At 47.1% G+C, this 23,929-nt stretch overlaps 1 protein-coding gene across 1 annotated transcript in view; it reads left to right on the top strand.

Moving 5' to 3' along the window:
• The first annotated feature begins 3,353 nt into the window (after nt 1-3,353).
• LOC147617182 (dihydroflavonol 4-reductase/flavanone protein) overlaps nt 3,354-23,929 on the top strand; it is a 48,938-nt gene continuing 28,362 nt past the window's right edge. Inside the window, exon 1 of the mRNA XM_086776788.1 lies at nt 3,354-3,621. Within this exon, the coding sequence (XP_086632914.1) occupies nt 3,457-3,621 (165 nt within the window). The 5' untranslated portion in view covers nt 3,354-3,456. The remainder of the gene's footprint in view (nt 3,622-23,929) is intronic.

The raw sequence follows: 23,929 nt of genomic DNA, 5'->3' as shown, positions 1-23,929 counted from the left end.
TACTTACACAAGTAGGCCACACGTGCCTTATTATGCACTTACTAAAGCATAGGAAGAACATTTCAAGCCTGCTTGGCATTTTTACATGAGCAAATATGAAGAATAATGCTCCTTTTCCACACTAATGTATGTGCATGTGCATCCCTACCATCCCACCTAGCTTGTTATGTGGGTGAGAGGTGTGAAGGTAGATGCCATAGTTACATCTAAGCCAATATTACCATCCAAAGTGCCACCAATACATGTGCTTCTGCATCCCACATGGCTTATTCCACTTTGTGAGAGGTGCGGAGGTAGATGCCACAATTACATCTCGACTAGTATCGCCATCCAAAGTACCTCTACTATTTAGGGTGTGCCTCAATGCTAATAACATCATTCCAAAGCCCTTTAGCAACTAATACATGATGCATCAAAATAGGACCACAATGGGTAGCTAGTCTCGTTAAGCTTATCCTCTCTCAACAGAAAGCAAATACATCACTACGTACCATTTCAGCCTCTAAATAACAAATGCTTACAGATATCCCAACAACTTGCAAGTATTGTCAATTCCCACTGAATGCAATAATGGAGATAGATCTACCAGCAAATCACTGATGATGATTAGACCTATAAAGTGTGTGAAAATGATAGAGTGTATAGTGTAGAAATGTTACTGGCAAGGATGCAAAAGCCGATGACAATGATAACGATGTTGACAAAGTTATTATTAATGATGGGCTCGAATATGCGATGTTGATGATAGAGTGTATAGTGTAGAAATGTTACTGGCAAGGATGCAAAAGCCGATGACAATGATAACGATGTTGACAAAGTTATTATTAATGATGAGCTCGAATATGCGATGTTGTGATGATGACGAAGAAGTGACGATGACAGCCCTGCAATACTTAGAGCATATGCACACACCAAATTTATGCTGTTGCAATGTGGAAAAACTAAAATTTTTAAAAACTGTTCGAACTATCACTCCTCGTGATGTCTACGTAAATCTTACAACATGCGAATGGGCCCCAAAATTGCCAAAAAGTTGTAAAAACAATTAACAACACACTATAGGGTATGTCTTCTCCACCAAGGAGGATCCCTCAATCCGAGACAATTAGAAGAACAACTCAAGTAGGTGATGACAAGAGCAAACAATGTAGGGAGAGCCAAGAGAACCCACTTTGATACCAATTGCTCGAGTGGAGATAAAGATAAAACAACACACACACAGATGCAACAAGTAAGCACAAATATAGAGAAGCATAACACTCAAAGTAGATTGATGAGAATAAGTGAAGTAAAATGACATGATAAGGTCACTTACACACTCACTCATAAGATTGTGTATTTACATGCTTGGGAGAAGTATAACACTCAAAGTAGATTAATAAGAATAGGTGAAGTACAAGTGAAGTGACATGATAAGGTCACTTACACACTCACTCATAAGTGTGTACACATGCTTGATTTTAAAAAGAATTGACACATGACTCCATGCTATACCCGCATATAGACACACACCCCCTCTATTCATACACACATAAAAGATGTCCACATGTGTAAACTCTCTAGAAATGCCTTCACTACACCTTAACACTTAACACACATGTGGACACAGACTTGTATGTTCATGCATACACATAAAACACACCCACTCGCATGTGCACACACCCTCTCTCTCCACACACACACACACACACACACCCTCGCATGTGCACAATCCTAAAACACTCGCATATGCACAATCCTAAAACACCTGCACGCTCACACACACACAAAACACACGTAAATAATCCTGAAACACCCACGTGGCACACCTCCCTCTATCCATATACACACAACTCTTCCTCCCCCCCTTCCTTCATTAATTTTATTGCAATAACCCCCACTCCCAGTTTTACCCCCCCTTCATTTTAAAAAAATATCCCCACCACCCCGAAAATTCATTAGGCCCCATTCCAAAATCGTAAAAATTAATGTATAAAGGGGTTATTTTAAAATAAAAGAAAAAGAAAAAGATTACATAAAATAAAAAAGGCCCCCTTGCTACCTTTTTTTTTTGGAAAAAAAATTGAGGGAAAAAATAATGTGGCCACCTAGCCATACAGCCCCTTGTGGGAGGGCTAGCCCATGGGTTGTCGTCCATGTACCTGCACACGTGAGGGCCAAGCCCACACCCAAGCCTCCCACTTAGCAGCATGCCCATCTCCACACCCGCCCAGACAAACACATGCGGAGACAAGGCCTAGCTTGAAGTCTTCGCCTTTGACTCCATGCCCACTTAGCCCTAGACTCCTGCTTCATAGATCTAGTCCAATTGCACCGACATCTCTCTGCTCATTTTTCCCCAAAGAGAAAAAATTTAAAATTTCCCAAAACCCCTTTGTCTCCTCACCCATGCCACACCCATGGAGGATCCTTCAACCATCCACGAGCCTCTTACCCAAGAGCAACCACAATAGCTACCTCAAGAAGCCATAATCCCCATTTACGAGTCCGCTTAGGAAGAAGATCCTATTGGCTTCGAATCAAGGCTTCCTAGAATAGGAACCACACCAAGAAGAGGGGGACTTGGAGCCCAAACCAAAGATGCCAACCAAGAAAGTGAGCAAGTGACCCATGAGCAGACTCCCCTGCCTTACACAAATCCCTCACCCATTCCCACATCATACCAACATCTATAAGATCATTCCCACATCATGACAACATCATTCCCCACCCTACACAAATCCCTCACCCATGAGTTGACTCCCCCACCCTACACAAATCCCTACTTTTGCATTATAAACATCTAAAAATCTTTGAGAAACCCAAATTTTCCATATCATACCAACATCCCACATCATACCAACATCTACAACATTCGCTTTGGTCTGCCTCTCACTATGCCACAAAACTCTCAAGGATGCCATCGATTGGTCTCTCATGGACCATCTTATCCCATAGAATGCGGGCGCCAATGACATTCTAGCTCCCCCAAGCACTTCAAAATTCGACACTTAGGTTGTGGCCGAAACATCTAAGAGGCACATTCTCTTCAGCAACAACATGAACTTAAGTGTCAAGATGAGTTTATCCAAGAGGAGCACCATAAGCTCATCAACCATCCCAACATCGCTTTAGGCTGCAAATGAGAAGATTTCCTAGTTAGAAGTCGAGCTCGAGAAAACAAAAAGAGAAGTCCACAGGTTTTAGAACGAGCTCGTTGCTATCGAGGAGCTAGCCAACACTCACAAGCAGGACATGGATGCTCTCTGGCAATACCAAGAAGCGAAAGTAGCCACCAAGAGTGTGGAAGCCCTTACACATGAAGCCTATAGGGACCAACTCCTAGAAAGGTCACTATTAGGGCTCATAGCCTTCTTATCTTTTTTTTTTTTTTTTTTTTTTGGGGGGGTTTTTTTGGTGTGTTTCAGCTCATTGCTTCGTGTGTAAGCGCTCCCTCTGTACCACACACACAGCAGGATGGCCGAACACGCCCAGGACCTGAAGAAGGCGGCGGCCCTCGCGTACGATTACGACAGCGATCCTCGCTGGACCGAGTACTGGTCTAACGTTCTGATCCCGGACAATCGCTCTAAAGCAGACGTGGAGCGCTACTTCAAATTCAAATTCTACCAGCGCAACATCGTAAGCGAGTTTACCCTTCCTCTTTCAACAGACGGAAACCCTCATCCTTAACTCCAATTGCTTGTCTTGAATCGGATCTGAGTCTCCTATCAGCACACATGCTGTTAATGTTCTTGGGGGTTTTCAATAAATCAAAAGGGCACTTCATATCCTGCCCTAAAACACACTTTTTTTTTAGTAAAAACCCACACACACACACACACACACACACACACACACACACACACACACACACTCACTCACTCACTCACTCACCAAGGGAATAAAAAAAGAGTTTACAAGACAAAGGGCATTTCTCCCCTCCCCCCTTTCCCTAGCACTTGCTCTACAATACAAAGGAAAAAAGAAGAGCTTACAAGACAAAGGGCATATATCCTATCTCCCCAAACCCATACGAAGGCCATCTGGTACTTCGCCAGTGTTAATTGGGGGTTCAGACAACCTAGGGTTAAGAGGATGTGTTAACCTAAGGTTAGGGTTAGGGCTTAGCTGTGTATAGGGGTGATAGGACGCGCCCAAGGACTAAGGGTTTACCCAAGGTGAGGTCTCGATTGGCCTAGAGTCAAGAAAAAGCTAACTAGAGACTAAGGGCTTAATAATAAAAGAAGTGGGCCAAATATAGCTAGGTTATTACTATATAAGTGAGTTTGGGCTCACTTGTGAGGATTATGAGGTATTTACACAGTACAAGGAGGTCTATCTTGGGAGTCGGAGTCTCGTATGTGTGTGTCCCCTCGTGCGTATCTAAAAAGCACCTAAAAGGGTTATTGTTCTAGTTGTGTGTGAAAACACTCTTATAAGTGGATAAGATAAGTTTGCCATGTGGCATTAGGTTGCAAGCCTACAAAAGCATTGTACTTGGTGAGTGAACTTCACTTCTATCAATCTAATCATATCGAGTCATGCAGTTCTCTCTCTTGTGCTCTCTCTCTCTCTCTCTCTCTCTTTCTCTCTCTCTACATGTACACCATGGATCTCTTTGATCCACCCTAGCTTAGGCTTGTAGCTGCGTAACGTAACCTACAATTGGTATTAGAGGAAGATTTAGGGTTCCTCTGATTTTTACATTGCCACCTTTTGCTCCTGCTGCAGCATTTGTAGCGTCGTACACCTGTCTCCGTCATTGTTCTCACCTTGTTGATGCTATCGTTGAAACTTGACTTTCCCCTATGACTTGCAACCGCTTGGTGTCCACGTCATTCTGTGCTACCTTGTGTGGCTTTGTTCGCAACCACCTATGTGCCACTGCCTAAGCAGCAACAATTGTCTATATGCACAACATGTGTGTCGTCTTTGCAGTGCTGTACCGCTACTTTTGCTGCTGCTATAGCTGTTGCCAATAGTGCTATAGTTGTGATCATTTGCGTTCTATTTGCTTTTGTCTTGTCTGGAGTAGATCGCGACCTACTGCTCTTGAGCATGGCCACGGGCAGTGTCAACGCCACTCTGTACACACACACACACACACACACACACTGAAACCGATTTCGTCAAGTGGGAATAGACTCCGTTGGACACCCACACGCGTAATAGCACAACTTAAATATCACAATATGAATGGACAACTTAATAACAACTGAAAACTGAAATGATGATCAATGGACACCAGCAATGGGGCCGGAACGGGCCGACCCCCCCCCCTCAATATATAATATATTATTGGGAGTATTTAAGTGATACAATGCTCCATGGGTTCAATGAACCAGATGATGTCCATGTACAACTGAAAATGAATACAGTTACCAAACAAGAGTCTTGAAATAGACGTTCGAAGGAGAGCGATCCACTTGAAGAAGTCTAGTCTCTATGGTCTCGTGCCTTCACTGGAATCCGCAGAGAACGTCCCACTGGGGTTCCAGGACCACGCACAATCAGGCGCTCTCGTACTAATGCCTGGCTCTCTTGATCTCAGCACCCATGGACCGTGGTTCTCTAGAAGCTTGGACTACCCGGCACCGAACGGGTGTTAGCAGCAGAGAGTATCCCTTATAAGATTTACACTAAAGATCCTTGCTTGAATCTCAATCAACGTACCTTGTAGCACAATGAATTATGGCCTTCAGTCGTATTAGACTCCCACGTATGAACGGAAGAGTCTTTATTATTGCTCTTGTTGCCAGCTTGAGAGATTGAGGATGGAGAACCAGCAGCTGCCCCGTAGTATGAATGTAATATTTGCTGCTTGTGAAATCAGTATGCAGCCGCCTGCAAGGCAAGGGAGAAAGAAGGCTTGTGCAGCCGACTGAGTGCTGCCACCTGCCAAGCAAGGAGAAAGAGGGACTAAGCAGTCGACTATGTGCACTCGCTTGCGAAACAAGGAGAAAGAGGGACCGTGCGCAGCCGACTGTGTGTAGCTGTCTAGTTGTCGCCAGGCAAAGCAAGATAGGAAGAGTCGCCTGTGTGCGCTCGCTTGCAAAACAAGGAGAGAGATGGGATTGTGCATAGCCGACTGTGTGCAACCACTTGTGGACAAGCAAAAGAGGCTTGCGCAGCTGTAGAGTAGCCTATAAGCAAGCGCATGTGGGGAAGCGAAAGAGAGGCGCAAACTGGGTGCAGTCCGTGAGGTGAAGCAAGATAGGATGAGTCGCCCTGGGCGCAGCTGTCTATATGCAAGAGGAGGTTCACTCCTGAGCGATGGAAGGGGTACCCGTTGAACAGTTGGCCGGCTCACCTTGCTTGCATGGAAGCGGCCAGTTCCAAAGGTTTCAAGGTGGGGGGTGGGTAGGTGGCCATGCACCCACCCCCACACACATGAGGGGTTCCCTCCCCACCATGACCCAAACGTGGGTGTCCAGAATGGGTGCCCACCCTACCAAGTACACTAAGAAATATTTGGGAGGTTGCCCACTCATTAATGAGTGTGAACCTGCAATCTTATAAAAACAAAGGTTAAAAAAAGAATGCTATGAAATAAACAAATGCAATACACTTATCACCTGTTCACACGCAACAAAACTCGTCAGAAGACAGAGCAAACTTCACGACTCACTGGCAGGCGTCCCCGCTCAGTAAGTGGCACGTCAAACAGGCAAACACAAAAATACAAGTCACGCGAAGACAGTTCCAAGCATGCAAACATGAATGCATGTGCAAATAGTATCATGGACATATCTCCCGTTCATGGAACAAGTACTAAACATTTCTGTCGGGCACAATGATGGCACGACAGAAAACATGAATCCCGGTCTTCCTATGGAGTGACAGTCCCATAGGTAAGATACAGATCCAGGCATGAGCCTCCCTATGGAGTGACAGTCCCATAGGCAAGACACGGCACAAATACTGGCTCTTCCATGGCGTGACAATCCCATGGATAGAACACAGTCCAGGTCATACACGGGTGGCACCAGCCTGGCTCCCGTCCATACGACACCATCTTGCTAACACATGGGTGGCACCAATCTGGTTCCCGTCCATGTTATGCAAAAATACTGGTCCCTTCACATGAGACACTGGCCTGGCCTCGAGTGAACGAGACACAAATCTGGAGATGGACCAAATGGTCGGCCAATTGGTGACACACCATGGATCTCTTTGATCCACCATAGCTTAGGCTTGTACCTTTGTAACCCTGACCTATAGTCTACCTAGGTGTGCAGGACCTTGAGGCCAAAGTAGCTGTAGGCAGTTTGGTGATCTGGGACGCACAACAATTTGACTTCAAGCTCGAGAGTGGTTCTAGAAGAGAGTCTATGGCTGGGAGGAGAGTTGCTAGCCCATGGTCATCAATCTCGAGTTTGATGCGAGTTTTCGTAACCCTAATAGATTTTCTAGGTGTGTGGTCCTAACGTCAGTATTAGAGCCAAACTTGTTGGTACGAGGCTTGTGGAACTCTGAAAGACAAGTTGGGGAGTCCATGTGGAGACAAAGGGATGATGACAGTCATCCAGGGTTAGAAGTTGGAATCCCATCATCAAGCTTAGCAGAAGGAGATGTCATGTGCATGCACATGGACATGCTAATCCCAGTGCTAATCCTGAATTGCAGCAAGAAAAAGAGACTTGGTTCTGGAGCTTCAACAGTTATCATAGGCATGGAAGGACATGGATGTGGACTAGGGCCCCTGTCAACCAGTAGATAGAAGGGTTTTGTTCATGTCCAGGGAGCTAGGGAGCTAGCCGACATAAGGTCGGCCAATTCACCTGCTCTTCAAGGGTCTATATAAAGGCGGCATTGGCTCCTAGTTCATCATCTGTGTCACATGTGGAAGCTTTGGGAGTCTTCTTTCAGCCCTAAACACCATCATGGAACATGCTTGATGCAAAACGCATACAGAAGAGAGAGAGAGAGAGAGAGAGAGAGAGAGAGATAGCTGAGTATTTAGTATATTATAATATACAAAAAGAATGTACAAGTCCTACAGCCATAGGCTGTCTTGGAAAAGGTAGAAATCACCTAATCTATGCCTAAGTCTAAGACCCAATCCAAGAAGGATTGAATGATCCATAAGCCTTGAGCCAAAGTGCCCTTTTATAGGGCTGAAAACCTCTTGTTGATTGGCCGACCTTCTGTCGGCCAGTTCCAAGACAAATAGTCATATGTTTACTACAACCAACAAAAGCAACTCCTGCAACACCTGGCCAACAGCCTCTTGTCCTTTTCACAAGGTTCTTCTGTCCCAAACCTAGCAGCACAAGCTCCAATCTGTCTTCTAATTTGGTTCCTTATCTATTTTCCTTTAGCGATAGCTCTGGAATAGCCTGCACATGTCTTGCACATGACATCCCTCTTTGCTACAATTGATGACGGGATTCCAATTTTTGTTCTTGGTTGACTGTCATTATCCCATTGTCTATTCACAGAGTCCTAAGCCTATCATCCTTATGTAACTTGGTTGAATACAATGCTAATCAATACACTTAAATACACCAAGATTTAATGGACAACATGCTCAATACAAGAAGTAATTTGCTGAATTGACAAGAGACGCACAATGAGCCGGAACGGCGTGCCCCTCCCTCAAATAAAGTATATTGATCTTGGGAGAATCAAGTGCATAGTATCATGGGCATTTTTGACTAGATTTCCATACCAATGCATATAAATACAGTATTGCAAACAAAGTGGTTGTCGGTGTAGACTTGCAACTTACACTACCCTCTCAAGTGTCCATGTTTCCTACCAACACATGGTAGCAACAATCTGCAAGAGAGCACGTAGGACAAGAGAACACTACACAAGGTATGTGATCTTGTAATCCGGTTCCTCCCTCTTGCAACTTGCTTCCATATTTAAGCATCAAAGCTTATCAATTGCAAGTAGAGTCAATGATAGTGAAAGTCTTCGTGATGGAAGTGCTTGGAGTGTCGAAATATTTGATTTGTCACAATTCTTCACGACAAAAGTCTTCAAGAGGATGAAGGGTTCCCCTATGGTTCAACTTGAGAAAGAAAGGCTGAAATTAGGGTTTTCAACAAAGAGACCAGAAATTACAGCAAGAAAGAGAGCTGTTTTGTTGAATTTTAGTCATTGGGAGTGTGTAGGAGAGTGAATTGTCAGAGTGCGTGTGGAAGCGGTACGGAGATGAGAGAATGAGAGAAATACAAGACAGAAATCTGAATATATGAAGCAAGTACAACAGCTCTGCGTGGAGCAGTGTGACTTTGTGGGTAGGGTTTGTGCTGTGGATGGAGAAGAAAAGTGAATGAATGGATAAATGAGTGAGAGCATGGGGCCCTCTAGGAAGTTGGCCGATTGGTCCTAAAAAGGACAAAGAGGGCAAAATAAATAATGCTAGAAGGCCCATAAAAGGTGTCTAAAAAATTAAAAAAAAATAGCCAATGCTACCTAAAAATAATCAGAGCTCCTATGTTCCCCACTGACTCAGTGATGGGGCTCACAACCAGGAGATGATTCATGCTAACACCGCCTCTCAAATCCTGGGTGTGGCATAAAGCCTAAGGAGCTGAAGTGAGTAACCGTGGAGGGCTGTGGAAGGGCCTTTGTAAACAAATCCGCTGCATTTTCCTTGGAAGGACAATACTCAATGAGAATCTCCCGTGCCATAATCTGCTCTCGAACAAAATGATAGTGTATCTCAATATGCTTCGTTCGAGCATGGAATACTGGGTTCTTGGCAATTGCCAAGCAACTCTGGTTGTCATAACGAATCAAGGTAGGCGCCGTCTGTGGGAACCCAATCTTTGCAAGCAGTCGTTTAAGCCAAACCACCTCTTGAGCAGTTGCAGACGCCGATTGGTACTCAGCCTCTGTAGAAGACAATGCCACGGTAGGCCGCTTCTTAGAACTCCATGAAATAGCTCCGGATCCAAGAGTAAAGCAAAATCCAGATGTTGATCTCCGTGTGTCAACGTCTCCAGCCCAATTAGAATCTGACCATCCTTTAAGAGTAATCCCCTGGGTATACATGATGCCATAAGACCGAGTACCCTGCAAATATCGCAATACCCGTTGTGCTGCCTGCCAATGTACCAATAAAGGGGAGGCCATGAATGAGCTAAGAATGCCCACTGTAAAAGAAATGTCAGGTCTCAAATGAATGAGCCAAATGAGAGACCCAAGCAAGGTCCTGTATCTAGAACCATCTGTAAAGTCACTAGCTGCCTCCGTGGACAGCTTCTGCACTGGGTCCATGGGGGAAGAAATGGGGCGGCAATCTGCCATGCCAAATGTCTCTAAAAGCTCACAAACATATCTCTGTTGAGACACAAAAATACCATCACGAGTCTGGAAGATCTCCAAGCCGAGGAAGAAATGAAGAAGCTCAAGATCTGTCATCTCAAACTCCTGGCCAGGCTGTTCCTTAGTGCGAGCAATATGCGCACTGTGGCTCCCAGTGAGAATCAAATCATCCACATAAAGAATAATAAGAGTAACTAGCCCTCCTTCTTTGTAGATGTAGAGATTGGGATCTGAATCCGATCTCTGAAAACCAGTCTGTATGAAAAAGCTATCAATACGTTGGTACCATGCTTTGGGTGCCTGCTTGAGACCATATAAGGCCTTCCAGACCATATCCTCTACTCCTGGAATAAGGAATCTTGGGGGCTGCTCAACATAGACCTCCTCCTGTAAAGTTCCGTTGAGGAAGGTGGACTTTACGTCCATTTGATAAATGGGCCAATGATGATGAGCTGTGAGAGCAATCACTGTCCTGATGCTGGTCATCCTGGCCGTAGGTGCAAAGGTTTCCTGAAAATCCACGCCAGACTTCTGGGCATAGCTCTTGGCAACCAGACAAGCTTTGTGCTTATCCAATTTCCCATATGAACGATACTTGGTCTTAAAGACCCATCGGACTCCAATCACCTTCCGCCGTGTAGGCCGAGAGACCAACTCCCATGTTTGATTCTGCTCAATGGAATCCAACTCTGCCTCCATAGCACGCCTCCAAACATCCTGTGATGAAGCCTGCTCAATGCTAGTCGGCTCACTATCCTGTAAAACTCGCGTCATGAGTGCATAGTTCACACTCAAGTTTCCCACATGTGTCTGACCCTGCTGCTGAAGTCTCTGGGATCTCCTCAAGCCATCTTGGCTGGTCTCCGGAAGCTCAGTAACTCCAGAATCCCGGCCTGTTTGAAAGAACCATCTAGGTACACGCTGTTACGACCTTGTGTTTTTCCCTCTGGACAACAAGGTGGGCACAAGCATGGGCACGGGATGGACAGTGTGGATAGGCATCAGTTGGATGTGAAAAGGAAACTCATAAGTGTGGCCAGTCCAAGTGTGAAAGGGGACAAAAGAGATTTTTAAGTTTATAAGGTTTAATAACCTCTGATGCTTAAAATATTATTATTATTTTTGAGCATGCGTTTTTAACCTTTGCTTTTGGCGTTTTTGAGAAAGCGCATCGCCTCCTTATAAATCGAAGGGTGGCAGATTCGAGAGCAGGTCATCGGATGGTCTACGCGGGCGCATCCCTTGGAGCGCTGCTGCGCATGGCCAGGTGGTGGTGGTGGTGCTGCTGCCGCCAGGTGCTGCTGCTGCCGCTGCATGGCCGGCAGGTGCTGCTATTGCTGCCGCCAGGTGTTACTGCTGCTGCTGCATGGCCAGTGCTGCTGTTGCTGCCGCCGCTAGGTGCTACTGCCGCCGCGTATGGACGACAGCCGGGCAACATCGGGCAGCCAAGCGGGCAACCACACAGGCAACCAGCAACTGGCAGCCCGGCAGGCATGAGGCAGGAGTTTCTCTGCTGCTAGTCGGGCAGCCAGGCAGGTTTCAGGTAGAGGCTGCACGCGTGGAAGACCAAGTGGCTGCGCATATGGGCTGCAGCTAGTAACAGGAGCCAGGGGGATGCAGGCAGGTTGTATGTGTGGAAGCAGCCAGCAGAGACATCTCAAGGTGACTGTTCGATTGGACACATGACTCTCTCTCTCTCTCTTGGAAGAAGGCGAGTTGAAGGAGGCACCAAGGGGCTAACAGCCAAGGGGTTTCTCTCTCTCTCTCTCTCTTCGCAAGCAGGCCTTGTTTACGAGATTAGGATGCAGAGGATCAAGTTAAGATGCACAGGATGATGTTCTTGGAAGAGATGTGTGTTGCTGTTTGACTTGGACTTATGAGAATTCAGGGATTGCTTGACACGTGCTCTATCTTTCTCTCACTAGGTGGTTGACACGTCCTCTATCTTTGGCACCGTGATTGGATGGTGCATATGTGGGTTTATCTATCATGGAAACAGGACATTGGTTTTCGAGAAGAAATAGGACTTTGGTATCGAGGAAACAGGCCTATGGTTTATGGATACATGTCTATGGTTTATCGGATACAGGTCTTTGGTTTCATGTGGAAAGCATGCCTCTGGATTCATGTGAACAGGTTCTAGTTTTCTCGAGGTAAAGTGCAAGCTGTGACTATAGGAAGGACATGTGGTTTGGTTCAACACTACTGTTGTTTGGGAAAGGGTTGCAGGATCCATGGTAGAGATGGGGAAGACCTTTTCCAGGTGTTGTACAAGTGTGCCTTCTCTATGGAATGCTTTGCAGTATTAGCGAGAGTTCTTATTTGGAAGTCCTGGGTGAAAAGCTAAAAGGGATCCTATTGGTAAAGGATTCGACAAGATGTACTTTGTACTCATATTTGATCAAGTAAAGAAATACCGCAAGGGGCACCATTGCGTTTTGGGGCCAATTGGTATCCTTGTATTATTTGCAGGAGCACTCTAGCTCCCCCTGTTTGTTTTCTTTCTCCAGGTTCCCATGGGTGATGAAGTGTTTTGTGTGCGAGTGTTTGTTTCACTGCCCGTTAGATTTCTGAAGGTCAGTTTCATGGTTCCATCGCCGGGATATCGTCGACTTTCTCAAGTAGGCGAGCCCGTGGTTGTCACATCAAAAGCTTCTACATGAGGAAAGTGAAAAGGAAGTGCATGAGACAGTGCAGGATTGTGTGTCTTTGAAAGAATGGCTGTAAATTAAAAAAACAGCAAATAGATCTTGCAAAGAAACACATGCAAAAGAACTGAAGTAGAAAACTTGTTATTTGCTGAAGTAGAGCACGAGGGCTGCCCGTAGGTGCATACAACCAACAGCAATGGCTGAATAATCAAGTGCTAATGATGCTAACCCAAGCCACCTATTTATAGGTTGGACAAGAGCTGGTCGGCTAGCATAAAAACAGTGGGTTGGCCGACTATGCAAAAAATACTAGAATAATGTCTAAAAAATAGACAAAAATAGCAGAAAAATATTTAAAATAAGATGAATGCATGGCCTCATAAATTTGGCCAGATACAGCATGAAATATGCACATATATACCCAATCTGGAGATGATAATGCCAACACCTCCTCTTCAGCGCCAGATGGGCGGACCGACTCCAGCACGCTGAAGAAAGACCTCCAAAGAGTCTGAAGGAACAACCTCCTCATAAAAGGCACAAAGCTTGCGAAGATATGGTACATCTGAATACCGAGAAGGTCTTCGGAAGAAGCCACGAGAAGATCGAGAAGACAAAACAATAGGATCAATCTGAAGAGAGAAGCCCTCAGGAGATGAAACCATAGATGGTACCTCTTCTGCATCTGCAACAAGTATCGTGATCGAAGTAGACTTCTCCTCTGAAGAAGAAGGAAATGAAACAACCACTGGAACAATCTGATCATCAGTGATAGTAGAAGTTGTCAGGTTCAAAGTAGAGACAGGCTCCAAGATAGTGGAAGATGCCTCCTCTGAAACATAAGAAGGAGAAGCAACTGCCAAAGTAGGAAGCTCCAGAATATGTGAGGATATCTCGGCAGAATCATCCATATGCCCAGTAGAAGAACCACTATCCTCCTCTAAAAGCGAGAGAAAATCTGCAATAATAGCATCAGCATGAAACAACACAAGGGAAGGGAGATACTCATCCAAAGGAATTAGAGGAACTGATAAGGTCTCTATCAGAAACTCCTGTAAATAATCCTCCGTTGCGGATAGGGCACTGACTTCTGAATCAGAAGTCTCCTTTGTGACCACCAGGATGGACTCATCCTGCTCGTGTGAAGATGAAAGAATAGGGGGATCATAGACAGCAAGAAAAGCCATCTTAGCATGAGACTTCGTACCCTCCTCTGTCGTTGGCGAAGTATCTGAACCATCTGTTGTGGGTGAAGTGTCTGAGCCATGGGAGGAGGACTCCTGTTTTGCTTTAGCTTTGCGGGAAGCAGCTTGTCTGGCAAAACATTTGGCCTCAGAATAACCAAGTCGGCCACAAAACTCACAAGATTCCTTCATCCTGGAACCCTTGTTCCTGTCAGAATCGTTGTCGTCAAAAGCTGACTTTGTGGTGACTTTCTGCTTCTTGTTGGAGTTCCCTTTTCGGCCTTTGCCTTTGTCCTTGCCCTTGTTAGAGGCAACAAAAGCAGACTCTGACTTGCCTTTTCCGCGAAGCATGCACTTGTCGTGGAGATAACACACGACCTCCTCAAAAAGGAGGGAGAGGATCACGGAAATAAATGTGATCTTTGAAAGAGTCAAAGGATGATGGTAGCTTACCAAGTAGTTTATGGATCGGGTTGTTGATTGAGCTCCCATACTCCTCGAGCTGCCTCTTGATGCTTGTGAATTCCCCAATCTTATCAATGATATTATCCGAGTCACTGATGGTAATCTTCTCAAGATCCGCCTCCAACTTAGCAATCTTCACGGAAGATACTCTCCCGAACCTCCTCTGAATCTCATTCCACATCTGACCGGCATCACTCGGGGAAGATATGAATTGTGCCTGGATAGATGGTGTCATACAATGGATGATGATGAGACTGGCCCGTGCATCCAGAACTCCACGAAACGCGGGATCCACCAAGTGAGGAGTGGTGACAGAGGGCCACACACCTGCTCCTTCAAGAAGCAATTGTGTATAAAACGACCAAGTATGGTAGTTGGTAGCAGTCTGTTAGAAGTCATCTCCTGTCGAGTTTTATACACCAGGGCCTTTGTTGTGGGTGTGCCCGCCCTTATGAGGTGTTTTCCCATTTTTCCCCACTCTCCGCATTTTTCCCCTATTTTTTCCCATTTTTTCTGAGGCTTGGGAGGGCTGCCAGATGATGCTGGGAGCAACCCAGTGCTGGCCGACTGGATCTTGATCAGTCGTGGGCTTCAGGGCTGCTGGCCGACTGCCTTTTACCAGTCGTGGGCATCAGATAGCTGGCTGATTGCATTTATGCAATCGTGGACCTCTTTCTTCAGTCGTGGACACTTTTAGTGCTGGCCGACTGCCCTTCCAGGGAGGTATATATAGGTCCTCAGCCCCCATGCCTTATTTGTATCATATCTCGGGATCTTCTTGTGTATATAGAGCAGAGTTACACGCCTACATCTCTCTCTCTCTCTTGTGCTGTTTTTCTGCCTGCGTTTTTGCTTTTGCTCTTGTGTTCCTAGACTTGGTCATCATCTCCGCTGCGTATTCTGACATGGTATCAGAGCCCTAGGCTCTAGATAGGTCTTGGGATTTGTGTGAGCAAGAGGGGGCTGTTTTGTGGCTGATTGGTGGACTGTTTTGGACTGTTCGGGAAGAGGAGAAGCAAGAGGAAGGCGGGCTGATTTGCTGGACAGCCACTTGCAGGTATCAGTTCTTCTTTGTTCCCACCCACCCACCCTTTTCAGAGTACATCCCCGCTATGGCAGATCTGCTTGAGATGGCGGAGAGACATGTGAAGATCCCGACACTCCCCACGTTCCCGGTGGACCGTCAGTTGGACGGGAGCAACTACGGCATATGGAAGGTGATGATGGAATCCGTTCTGGAGTCCTACGATCTCGCCGATTTCGTCGTTGTTGGTATTCCACGACCGGAAGCAGAGGAAGGGGAGTTACCGTCAACCCGAAAGGACCGGGAGGCCCAGACACAGATGTGGGATCGTGTCAACGCCAGGGTCCGTTCGTTTATTTTCCTCAACTGCACACCACAGGTAATCAATCATGTAAAGCACATGACGCTGGCCAGAGGTATATGGCAGCATTTGGCCTCACTTTACAACAGGGTATCGCCCATGAAGAGGATTTCCTTGGAAGTACAGATGCGGGTTATGAGCCCTGCAAAGTCGTCGACGATGCGGGAGCATATTAACAAGCTGCAGGCTCTTCAGCAGGAAGTTCTCCAGGCTGGGAAGGAGATATCGTCAGAGGACATGGCCATCACGTTGCTGTCACATTTGCCCTCTTCGTACTCAGCATTCTACTCGTCGTTGATTACCAGTGGTAGGCTCAGCACCATCACGTGGGAGGAGCTTGTGCCCATGGTCTTGGACCAGGAGGAACGATTCACGAACCCTCCTCAGGGTGAAGGTTCGGAGGCCTTTACTGGCCAACAGTCGAAAGGCCGTGACACGGGCAAGGGGAAGGCTTCGTCGGAGAAGTCTTCTGAGAAGATGTCCGTTAGTGACCGCGAGAAACTGAAGGCAGAGAGGACCTGTAATGATTGTGGCGAGAAAGGCCACTACTGGAGGCAGTGTCCCAAGCGGAAGACCCAGAAGGGTGAAGACTCCTCAGCAATCATGAAGACTCCGGCTTTTGTGCACCTGGAGGTGATGGACACCGATGCTTCATTTTCTTCAGGCAGGGAGGAGATTGGAGGACTCTCCGCAACGGATACTCGGGAATGGATTCTCGATAGTGGTGCTTCCAGGCACATGATTCCTTCCCGTTCCGGTTTACAGGATCTCTGCAGGCTTTCTGGTCATATTCTTACTGGGGATACGTCCACTATCCCAGTTCACAGTGAGGGCAGGATGGAGATAGTTCCCAATGGCAGAGGGGGGAAGCATTCCTCCCAGGTGTTGTATGTTCCGGCACTTGGTTTTCATCTGTTGTCAGTGCATCAGGTTTGCAAGACTGGCGTACGGGTGGAGTTTGATGAGCATTTTGTTGCTCTCCGGGACAAAGCAACAGGCCAAGTGGTTTGGGAAGGTGGAGTGGAGAATGGAGTTTACAGGCTTTCAGCACTCTCTCTCCCAGGTCCTCAAGATTGTGATGAGTGGCAGTGTGGTAATAGCTACTCAGGTGTGGATACGCTGCAGGTGCGGGCTTTCCGAGACCAGGTGGTGGATAGCTTACCAATAGATGGCAGCAGTTGGCAGGAACTTTCCAGTACTGAGGTTGGTAGTTCTTGTGTTCGTGAGTCAGAGGAAGCTGAACAGGTCACTTATGCTCTGATGTCTCGTCGTGTTCGGGACATAGAACTTCCAGTAGTTGAGGATGTTCTTTCCACGGGGACCTTTCGGAAAGCCAGGCAGGTGGCAGGTGCTTACTTGCAGAAGGAGGTGGTTTCTCCAGGCTTTGTGGTTCCGGATTCAGAGGGGGTGGTTGACAGGTTTCATCAGGTTTCCAGGACTTGCTTGTGCACCGTAACAGGTGTTGATCCTTGTGAGCAGTGTCATGTCTCTGTGACTCAGAAGCTGGATGGTTCATTGATCTGGTTGATGGACACCGGATTGGACGGGAGCTTCCTGATGAGGCAGTTGAGCTCTTGGTTGCAGATGTCTCCTCGGGAGGCAGGATTGCGTTTCTTGTGGTTTCTGCGACATGCGAAGGATCATGGACTCTTATACACAGGAGGGGGATTGTTGGATGGAGTTCGACTCCGCGGTTGGAGTGACTCGGTTTGGGGAGGAGATTCAGACACGAGGGGATCTACTTATGGCCTAGGAGCAGTTTTACAGAGCAGGAGGAGGTTGCATGGCAGGTTTGGGCTTCCATTGGAGGAACCCATGGTCATCGAGAGGCACTTTGTTCGTGAACAGATCATTTTGCTGATGACATCTTGCTGGAGTTCTGTTCGACGGAGGACAGTACGGTGGACCTCTTCACGAAGTCGCTCTCTCAGGATTTGCTCAGGCGGCACCCCAGCTCCCAGTGGTTGGTTACACAGCCAGGAGCTGAGAGGGGGTGTTAGAAGTCATCTCCTGTCCAATTTTATACACCAGGGCCTTTGTTGTGGGTGTGCCCGCCCTTATGAGGTGTTTTCCCATTTTTCCCCACTCTCTGCATTTTTCCCCTATTTTTTTCCATTTTTTCTAAGGCTTGGGAGGGCTGCCAGATGATGCCGGGAGCAACCCAGTGCTGGCCGACTGGATCTTGATCAGTCGTGGGCTTCAGGGCTGCTGGCCGACTGCCTTTTACCAGTCGTGGGCATCAGATAGCTGGCCGACTGCATTTATGCAGTCGTGGACCTCTTTCTTCAGTCGTGGACACTTTTAGTGCTGGCCGACTGCCCTTCCAGGGAGGTATATATAGGTCCTCATCCCCCATGCCTTATTTGTATCATATCTCGGGATCTTCTTGTGTATATAGAGCAGAGTTACACGCCTACATCTCTCTCTCTCTTGTGCTGTTTTTCTGCCTGCGTTTTTGCTTTTGCTCTTGTGTTCCTAGACTTGGTCATCATCTCCGCTGCGTATTCTGACACAGTCATGTATGAGGTGAAGAGCAAAAGCTAAAGATGAAGCTCAGGAGAAAAGACACCAAGGACAAGAAGTAGTCAGCCAGGAAGTAGTCAGCCAGGAACAAGAAGCAGTTGAAGTGTTATGGTGCAAAACATGGGTTAAAGGCTATGGCTTTCGACATTTTGTCACCAATGGTATCTTCACGGAGGCTTCATGGGTTCAGAAGGCAGTTTCTTTCTATGTTTAGTAGTGGTGATCTACTATGCTTCATGAGGGACTTGTGCTTACCACTTGGGTGGAGTGCAAGCAGGTTTTGGGTGCCTGTGGATGTATGAGATGAGGCTTAGACGGAAGCGGAGGAACTTGATGAGGTTCTTATTCCCGAGCAGATACTGGCACACAAGGAAAGAAAGGTACAAGGTAAAGTTTCCCATCGCTATCTTGTGAAGTTCAAGAACTATTCACTGAGGGATGCGAAGTGGATGGAGGAAGGTGACTTGGCAGATTCACCTCAGGTATTGCAGCTTCATCTTGATGCCTTTGAGTTGGAGCCGACTCTTGTTATGGCTCATTCAGGTTCAGCCAAGCCTGGGTCTGGAGCATTGCCTGATGCTCAAGAGGGGGGTAGCACCTCCGCTCCCTTGTTACAGACAGGCTCAGTTGTCATCTAGGAGTCGCTTGGTGACATCGTTGTATTCACCCGAAGGTACTGAGGCTGACAGTACATCTTTTTTTTGGGGACTTCTATGATATTGTGTACTAGTCACATGAGATGGTAAAGTTGGGTATGGTTCACAGTCGGCCGCACCATGAACTATAACTGCAACTATGGAAAACTTTGTCTACACTTATGGTTAACAGAGATGGTTTTTGCCTTTGGAACTAAGGTATGACTGAGGAAGATTGGGATGTTGATCTTTGTCCTATGGTTCTTGCTATTCTTGACCAGGGTGTTGGTCAATTGGATATTGAGATGATGCTATTTGTAGAGTTGGTCTCCTTTGGAATGGCATAGTTTGGTTGAGCTCAAAGTCTACAGCAACCTGAGCTAACACTTAGAGACTCTATGGAGCGCATAAGTCTTGCGAGCAGTCCTAGAGTTGGTTTGGTTCATATATGGATTGAACTCTATTTGTGCATGTATTTATACACTTTTTGAGGTATTATGGTATTCTAGTGCCATTGGATCCTAGTACCCTTGAGAATACATTGGGTAATACGCCGGATGTGTCAGGATGAGATGCATGTATGTTGGTATGATACATAAGGTACTTTACCATGTTCATGGTGTATCACTGAGTGTGGCTCTTGCGGGATGGCCATAAGTAGAGTGGGTAAAGCATCAAGAGGGACATATGTGGAAAGTACTTAGTGGATGCATAGTTTAGATGCATTGAGTGCTTTCATATGCTCATGTTGTACCATCAGTTGTGGGTCCTGCGGGATATACATGGGTGTAAGGCTTGTGAGCAACCCTTAGACTGTTATTTTGGAGTAGGTAGAGCATCTTGAGGAGCATATTGTTTGCGAATGCATATATGTGTCATACATATGTTTGTCATATGTAGTATGATGCATGGTTTTTGTTTTGGCTAACACAGGTTACATGTTTCCGCTTGATTTTAGACTTTTTGCTACAGGTTCTGAAGGAACAAGCAAGAGTTGTTTGTCACTTCGATGTGACGGTATGGCCTTATTGTTCAAGATGATTGTTTCATCACCCAGATGCACTGGAGGGGCATTGCTTTGGTCATATGGGGAATCCTTCTTCATTGAATGCTTATTGTGTTATTGAGTGCAATCGAGGACGCTTGCTAATTTTCAAGAGGGGGGTATGTTACGACCTTGTGTTTTTCCCTCTGGACAACAAGCAGGTGCGGGCATGGGATGATCAGTGTGGACGGGCATCAGCTGGATGTGAAAAGGAAACTCATAAGTGTGGCCAGCCCAAGTGTGAAAGGGGACAAAAGAGATTTTTAAGTTTATAAGGTTTAATAACCTTTGATGCTTAAAATATTATTATTATTTTTGAGCATGCGTTTTTAACCTTTGCTTTTGGCATTTTTGAGAAAGCGCATCGCCTCCTTATAAATCGAAGGGTGGCAGATTCGAGAGTATGTCACCGGATGGTTTACGCGGGCACATCCCGTGGAGCGCTGCTGGGCGCTGTTGCGCATGGCCGGCTGCTACTGCTGCATGGCCGGGTGGTGCTGTTGCTGCTGTGGCGCTAGGTGCTGCTGCTGCATGGTCAGGGGGTGCCGCCGCCGCCGCCAGGTGTTGCTGCTGCCGCGTATGGCAACCAGATGGGCAACCAGCAAACGGGCAGCCAGGCGGGCAACCAGCAACGGGCAGCGAGGCAGGCATCAGGCAGGAGTTTCTCTGCTGCTAGTCGGGCAGCCAGGTAGGTTTCAGGTAGAGGCTGCACGTGTGGAAGACCAAGTGGCTGCGCATATGGGCTGCAGCTAGTAATAGGAGCCAGGCGGATGCAGGCAGGTTGCATGTGTAGAAGCAGCCAGCAGAGACATCTCAAGGCGACTGTTGGATTGGACAGCACGACTCTATCTCTCTCTTGGAAGAAGGCGAGTTGAAGGAGGCACCGAGGGACTAACAGCCAAGGGGTTTCTCTCTCTCTCTCTCTTCGCAAGCAGGCCTTGTTTACGAGATTAGGATGCAGAGGATCAAGTTAAGATGCACAAGATGATGTTCTTGGAAGAGATGTGTGTTGCTGTTTGACTTGGACTTGTGTATTCAGGGATTGCTTGACACGTCCTCTATCTTTCTCTCTCTAGGTTTTTGGCACCGTGATTGGATGGTGCATATATGGGTTTATCTATCATGGAAACAGGACATTGGTTTTCGAGAAGAAACAGGACTTTGGTATCGAGGAAACAAGCCTATGGTTTATGGATACATGTCTATGGTTTATCAGATACAGGTCTTTGGTTTCATGTGGAAAGCATGCCTCTGGATTCATGTGAACAGGTTCTAGTTTTCTCGAGGTTACATGCAAGCTGTGACTATAGGAAGGACATGTGGTTTGGTTCAACACTACTGTTGTTTGGGAAAGGGTTGTGGGATCCATGGTAGAGATGGGGAAGACCTTTTCTAGCAAGGAGGTGTTGTACAGGTGTGCCTTCTCTATGGAATGCTTTGCAGTATTAGCGAGAGTTCTTATTTGGAAGTCCTGGGTGAAAAGCTAAAAGGGATCCCTCAGTCGAAGATGATGAAGCTGTTAGAAGTCATCTCCTGTCCAGTTTTATACACCAGGGCCTTTGTTGTGGGTGTGCCCGCCCTTATGAGGTGTTTTCCCATTTTTCCCCACTCTCCGTATTTTTCCCCTATTTTTCCCATTTTTTCTGAGGCTTGGGAGGGCTGCCAGAGGGTGCCAAGAGCAGTACAGTGCTGGCCGACTGGGTGTTTATCAGTCGTGGGCACTCTTGCTGCTGGCCGACTGTTTTTCATCATTCGTGGGCACCAGTTTGCTGGCCGACTGCATTTATGCAGTCGTGGGTCTTTTTTTATCAGTCGTGGGCACTCCTGCTGCTGGCCGACTGCCCTCTAGGGAGGTATATATAGGACCCCAGTCCCCATACCTCATTTGTATCATATCTGGGGATCTTCTTGTGTATATAGAGCAGAGTTACATGCCTACATCTCTCTCTCTCTTGTGTTGTTTTTCTGCCTGCGTTTTTGCTCGTGTTCCCAGATTTGGTCATCATCTCCGCTGCGTATTCTGACATGGTATCAGAGCCCTAGGCTCTAGATAGGTCTTGGGATTTGTGTGAGCAAGAGGGGGACTGTTTTGTGGCTGATTGGTGGACTGTTTTGGGCTGATCGGGAAGAGGAGAAGCAAGAGGAAGGCGGGCTGATTTGCTGGACAGCCACTTGCAGGTTTTAGTTCTTCTTTGTTCCCACCCACCCACCCTTTTCAGAGTACATCCCCGCTATGGCAGATCTGTTTGAGATGGCCGAGAGACATGTGAAGATCCCGACACTCCCCACGTTCCCGGTGGACCGTCAGTTGGACGGGAGCAACTACGGCATATGGAAGGTGATGATGGAATCCGTTCTGGAGTCTTACGACCTCGCCGATTTCGTCGTTGTTGGTGTTCCACGGCCGGAAGTAGAGGAAGGGGAGTTATCGTCGATCCGGAAGGACCGGGAGGCCCAGACACAGATGTGGGATCGTGTCAACGCCAGGGTCTGTTCGTTTATCTTTCTCAACTGCACACCACAGGTAATCAATCATGTAAAGCATATGACGCTGGCCAGAGGTATATGGCAGCATTTGGCCTCACTTTACAACAGGGTATCGCCCATGAAGAGGATTTCCTTGGAAGTACAGATGCGGGTTATGAGCCCTGCAAAGTCGTCGACGATGCGGGAGCATATTAACAAGCTGCAGGCTCTTCAGCAGGAAGTTCTTCAGGCTGGGAAGGAGATATCGTCAGAGGACATGGCCATAACGTTGCTGTCACACTTGCCCTCTTCGTACTCAGCATTTTACTCCTCTTTGATTACCAGTGGGCAGGCTCAGCACCATCACGTGGGAGGAGCTTGTGCCCATGGTCCTGGACCAGGAGGAACGATTCACGAACCCTCCTCAGGGTGGAGGTTTGGAGGCCTTAATTGGCCAACGGTCGAAAGGCCGTAACTCGGGCAAAGGGAAGGCTTCATCGGAGAAGTCTTCTGAGAAGAAGTCCGACGCTGACCGCGAGAAACTGAAGGCAGAGAGGACCTGTAATGATTGTGGCGAGAAAGGCCACTATTGGAGGCAGTGTCCCAAGCGGAAGACCGAGAAGGGTGAAGACTCCTCAGTAGCAATCATGAAGACTCCGGCTTTTGTGCACCTGGAGGTGATGGACACCGATGTTTCATTTTCTTCAGGCAGGGAGGAGATTGGAGGACTCTCCGCAACGGATACACGGGAGTGGATTCTCGATAGTGGTGCTTCCAGGCACATGACTCCTTCCCGTTCCGGTTTACAGGATCTCTGCAGGTGTTCTGGTCAAATTCTTACTGGGGATACGTCCACTATCCCAGTTCACAGTGAGGGCAAGATGGAGATAGTTCCCGATGGCAAAGGAGGGAAGCATTCCTCCCAGGTGTTGTATGTTTCGGCACTTGGTTTTCATCTGTTGTCAGTGCATCAGGTTTGCAAGACTGGCGTACGGGTGCATTTTGTTGCTCTCCGGGACAAAGCAACAGGCCAAGTGGTTTGGGAAGGTGGAGTGGAGAATGGAGTCTACAGGCTTTCAGGACTCTCTCTCCCAGGTCCTCAGGATTGTGATGAGTGGCAGTCTGGTAATGGCTACTCAAGTGTGGATACGCTGCAGGTGCGAGCTTTCCGAGACCAGGTGGTGGATAGCTTGCCAATAGATGGCAGCAGTTGGCAGGAACTTTCCAGTACCGATGTTGGTAGTTCTTGTGTTCGTGAGTCAGAGGAAGCTGAACAGGTCACTTATGCTCTGATGTCTCGTAGTGTTCGGGA

Source organism: Cibotium barometz, chromosome 37 (assembly GCF_041138505.1).
Source record: "Cibotium barometz isolate CiBa-2024 chromosome 37, ASM4113850v1, whole genome shotgun sequence".
NCBI classification, from domain to species: domain Eukaryota; kingdom Viridiplantae; phylum Streptophyta; class Polypodiopsida; order Cyatheales; family Cibotiaceae; genus Cibotium; species Cibotium barometz.
The sequence above is the reverse complement of the archived record's forward strand: the minus strand, read 5'-3'. Positions and strand labels throughout refer to the sequence as shown.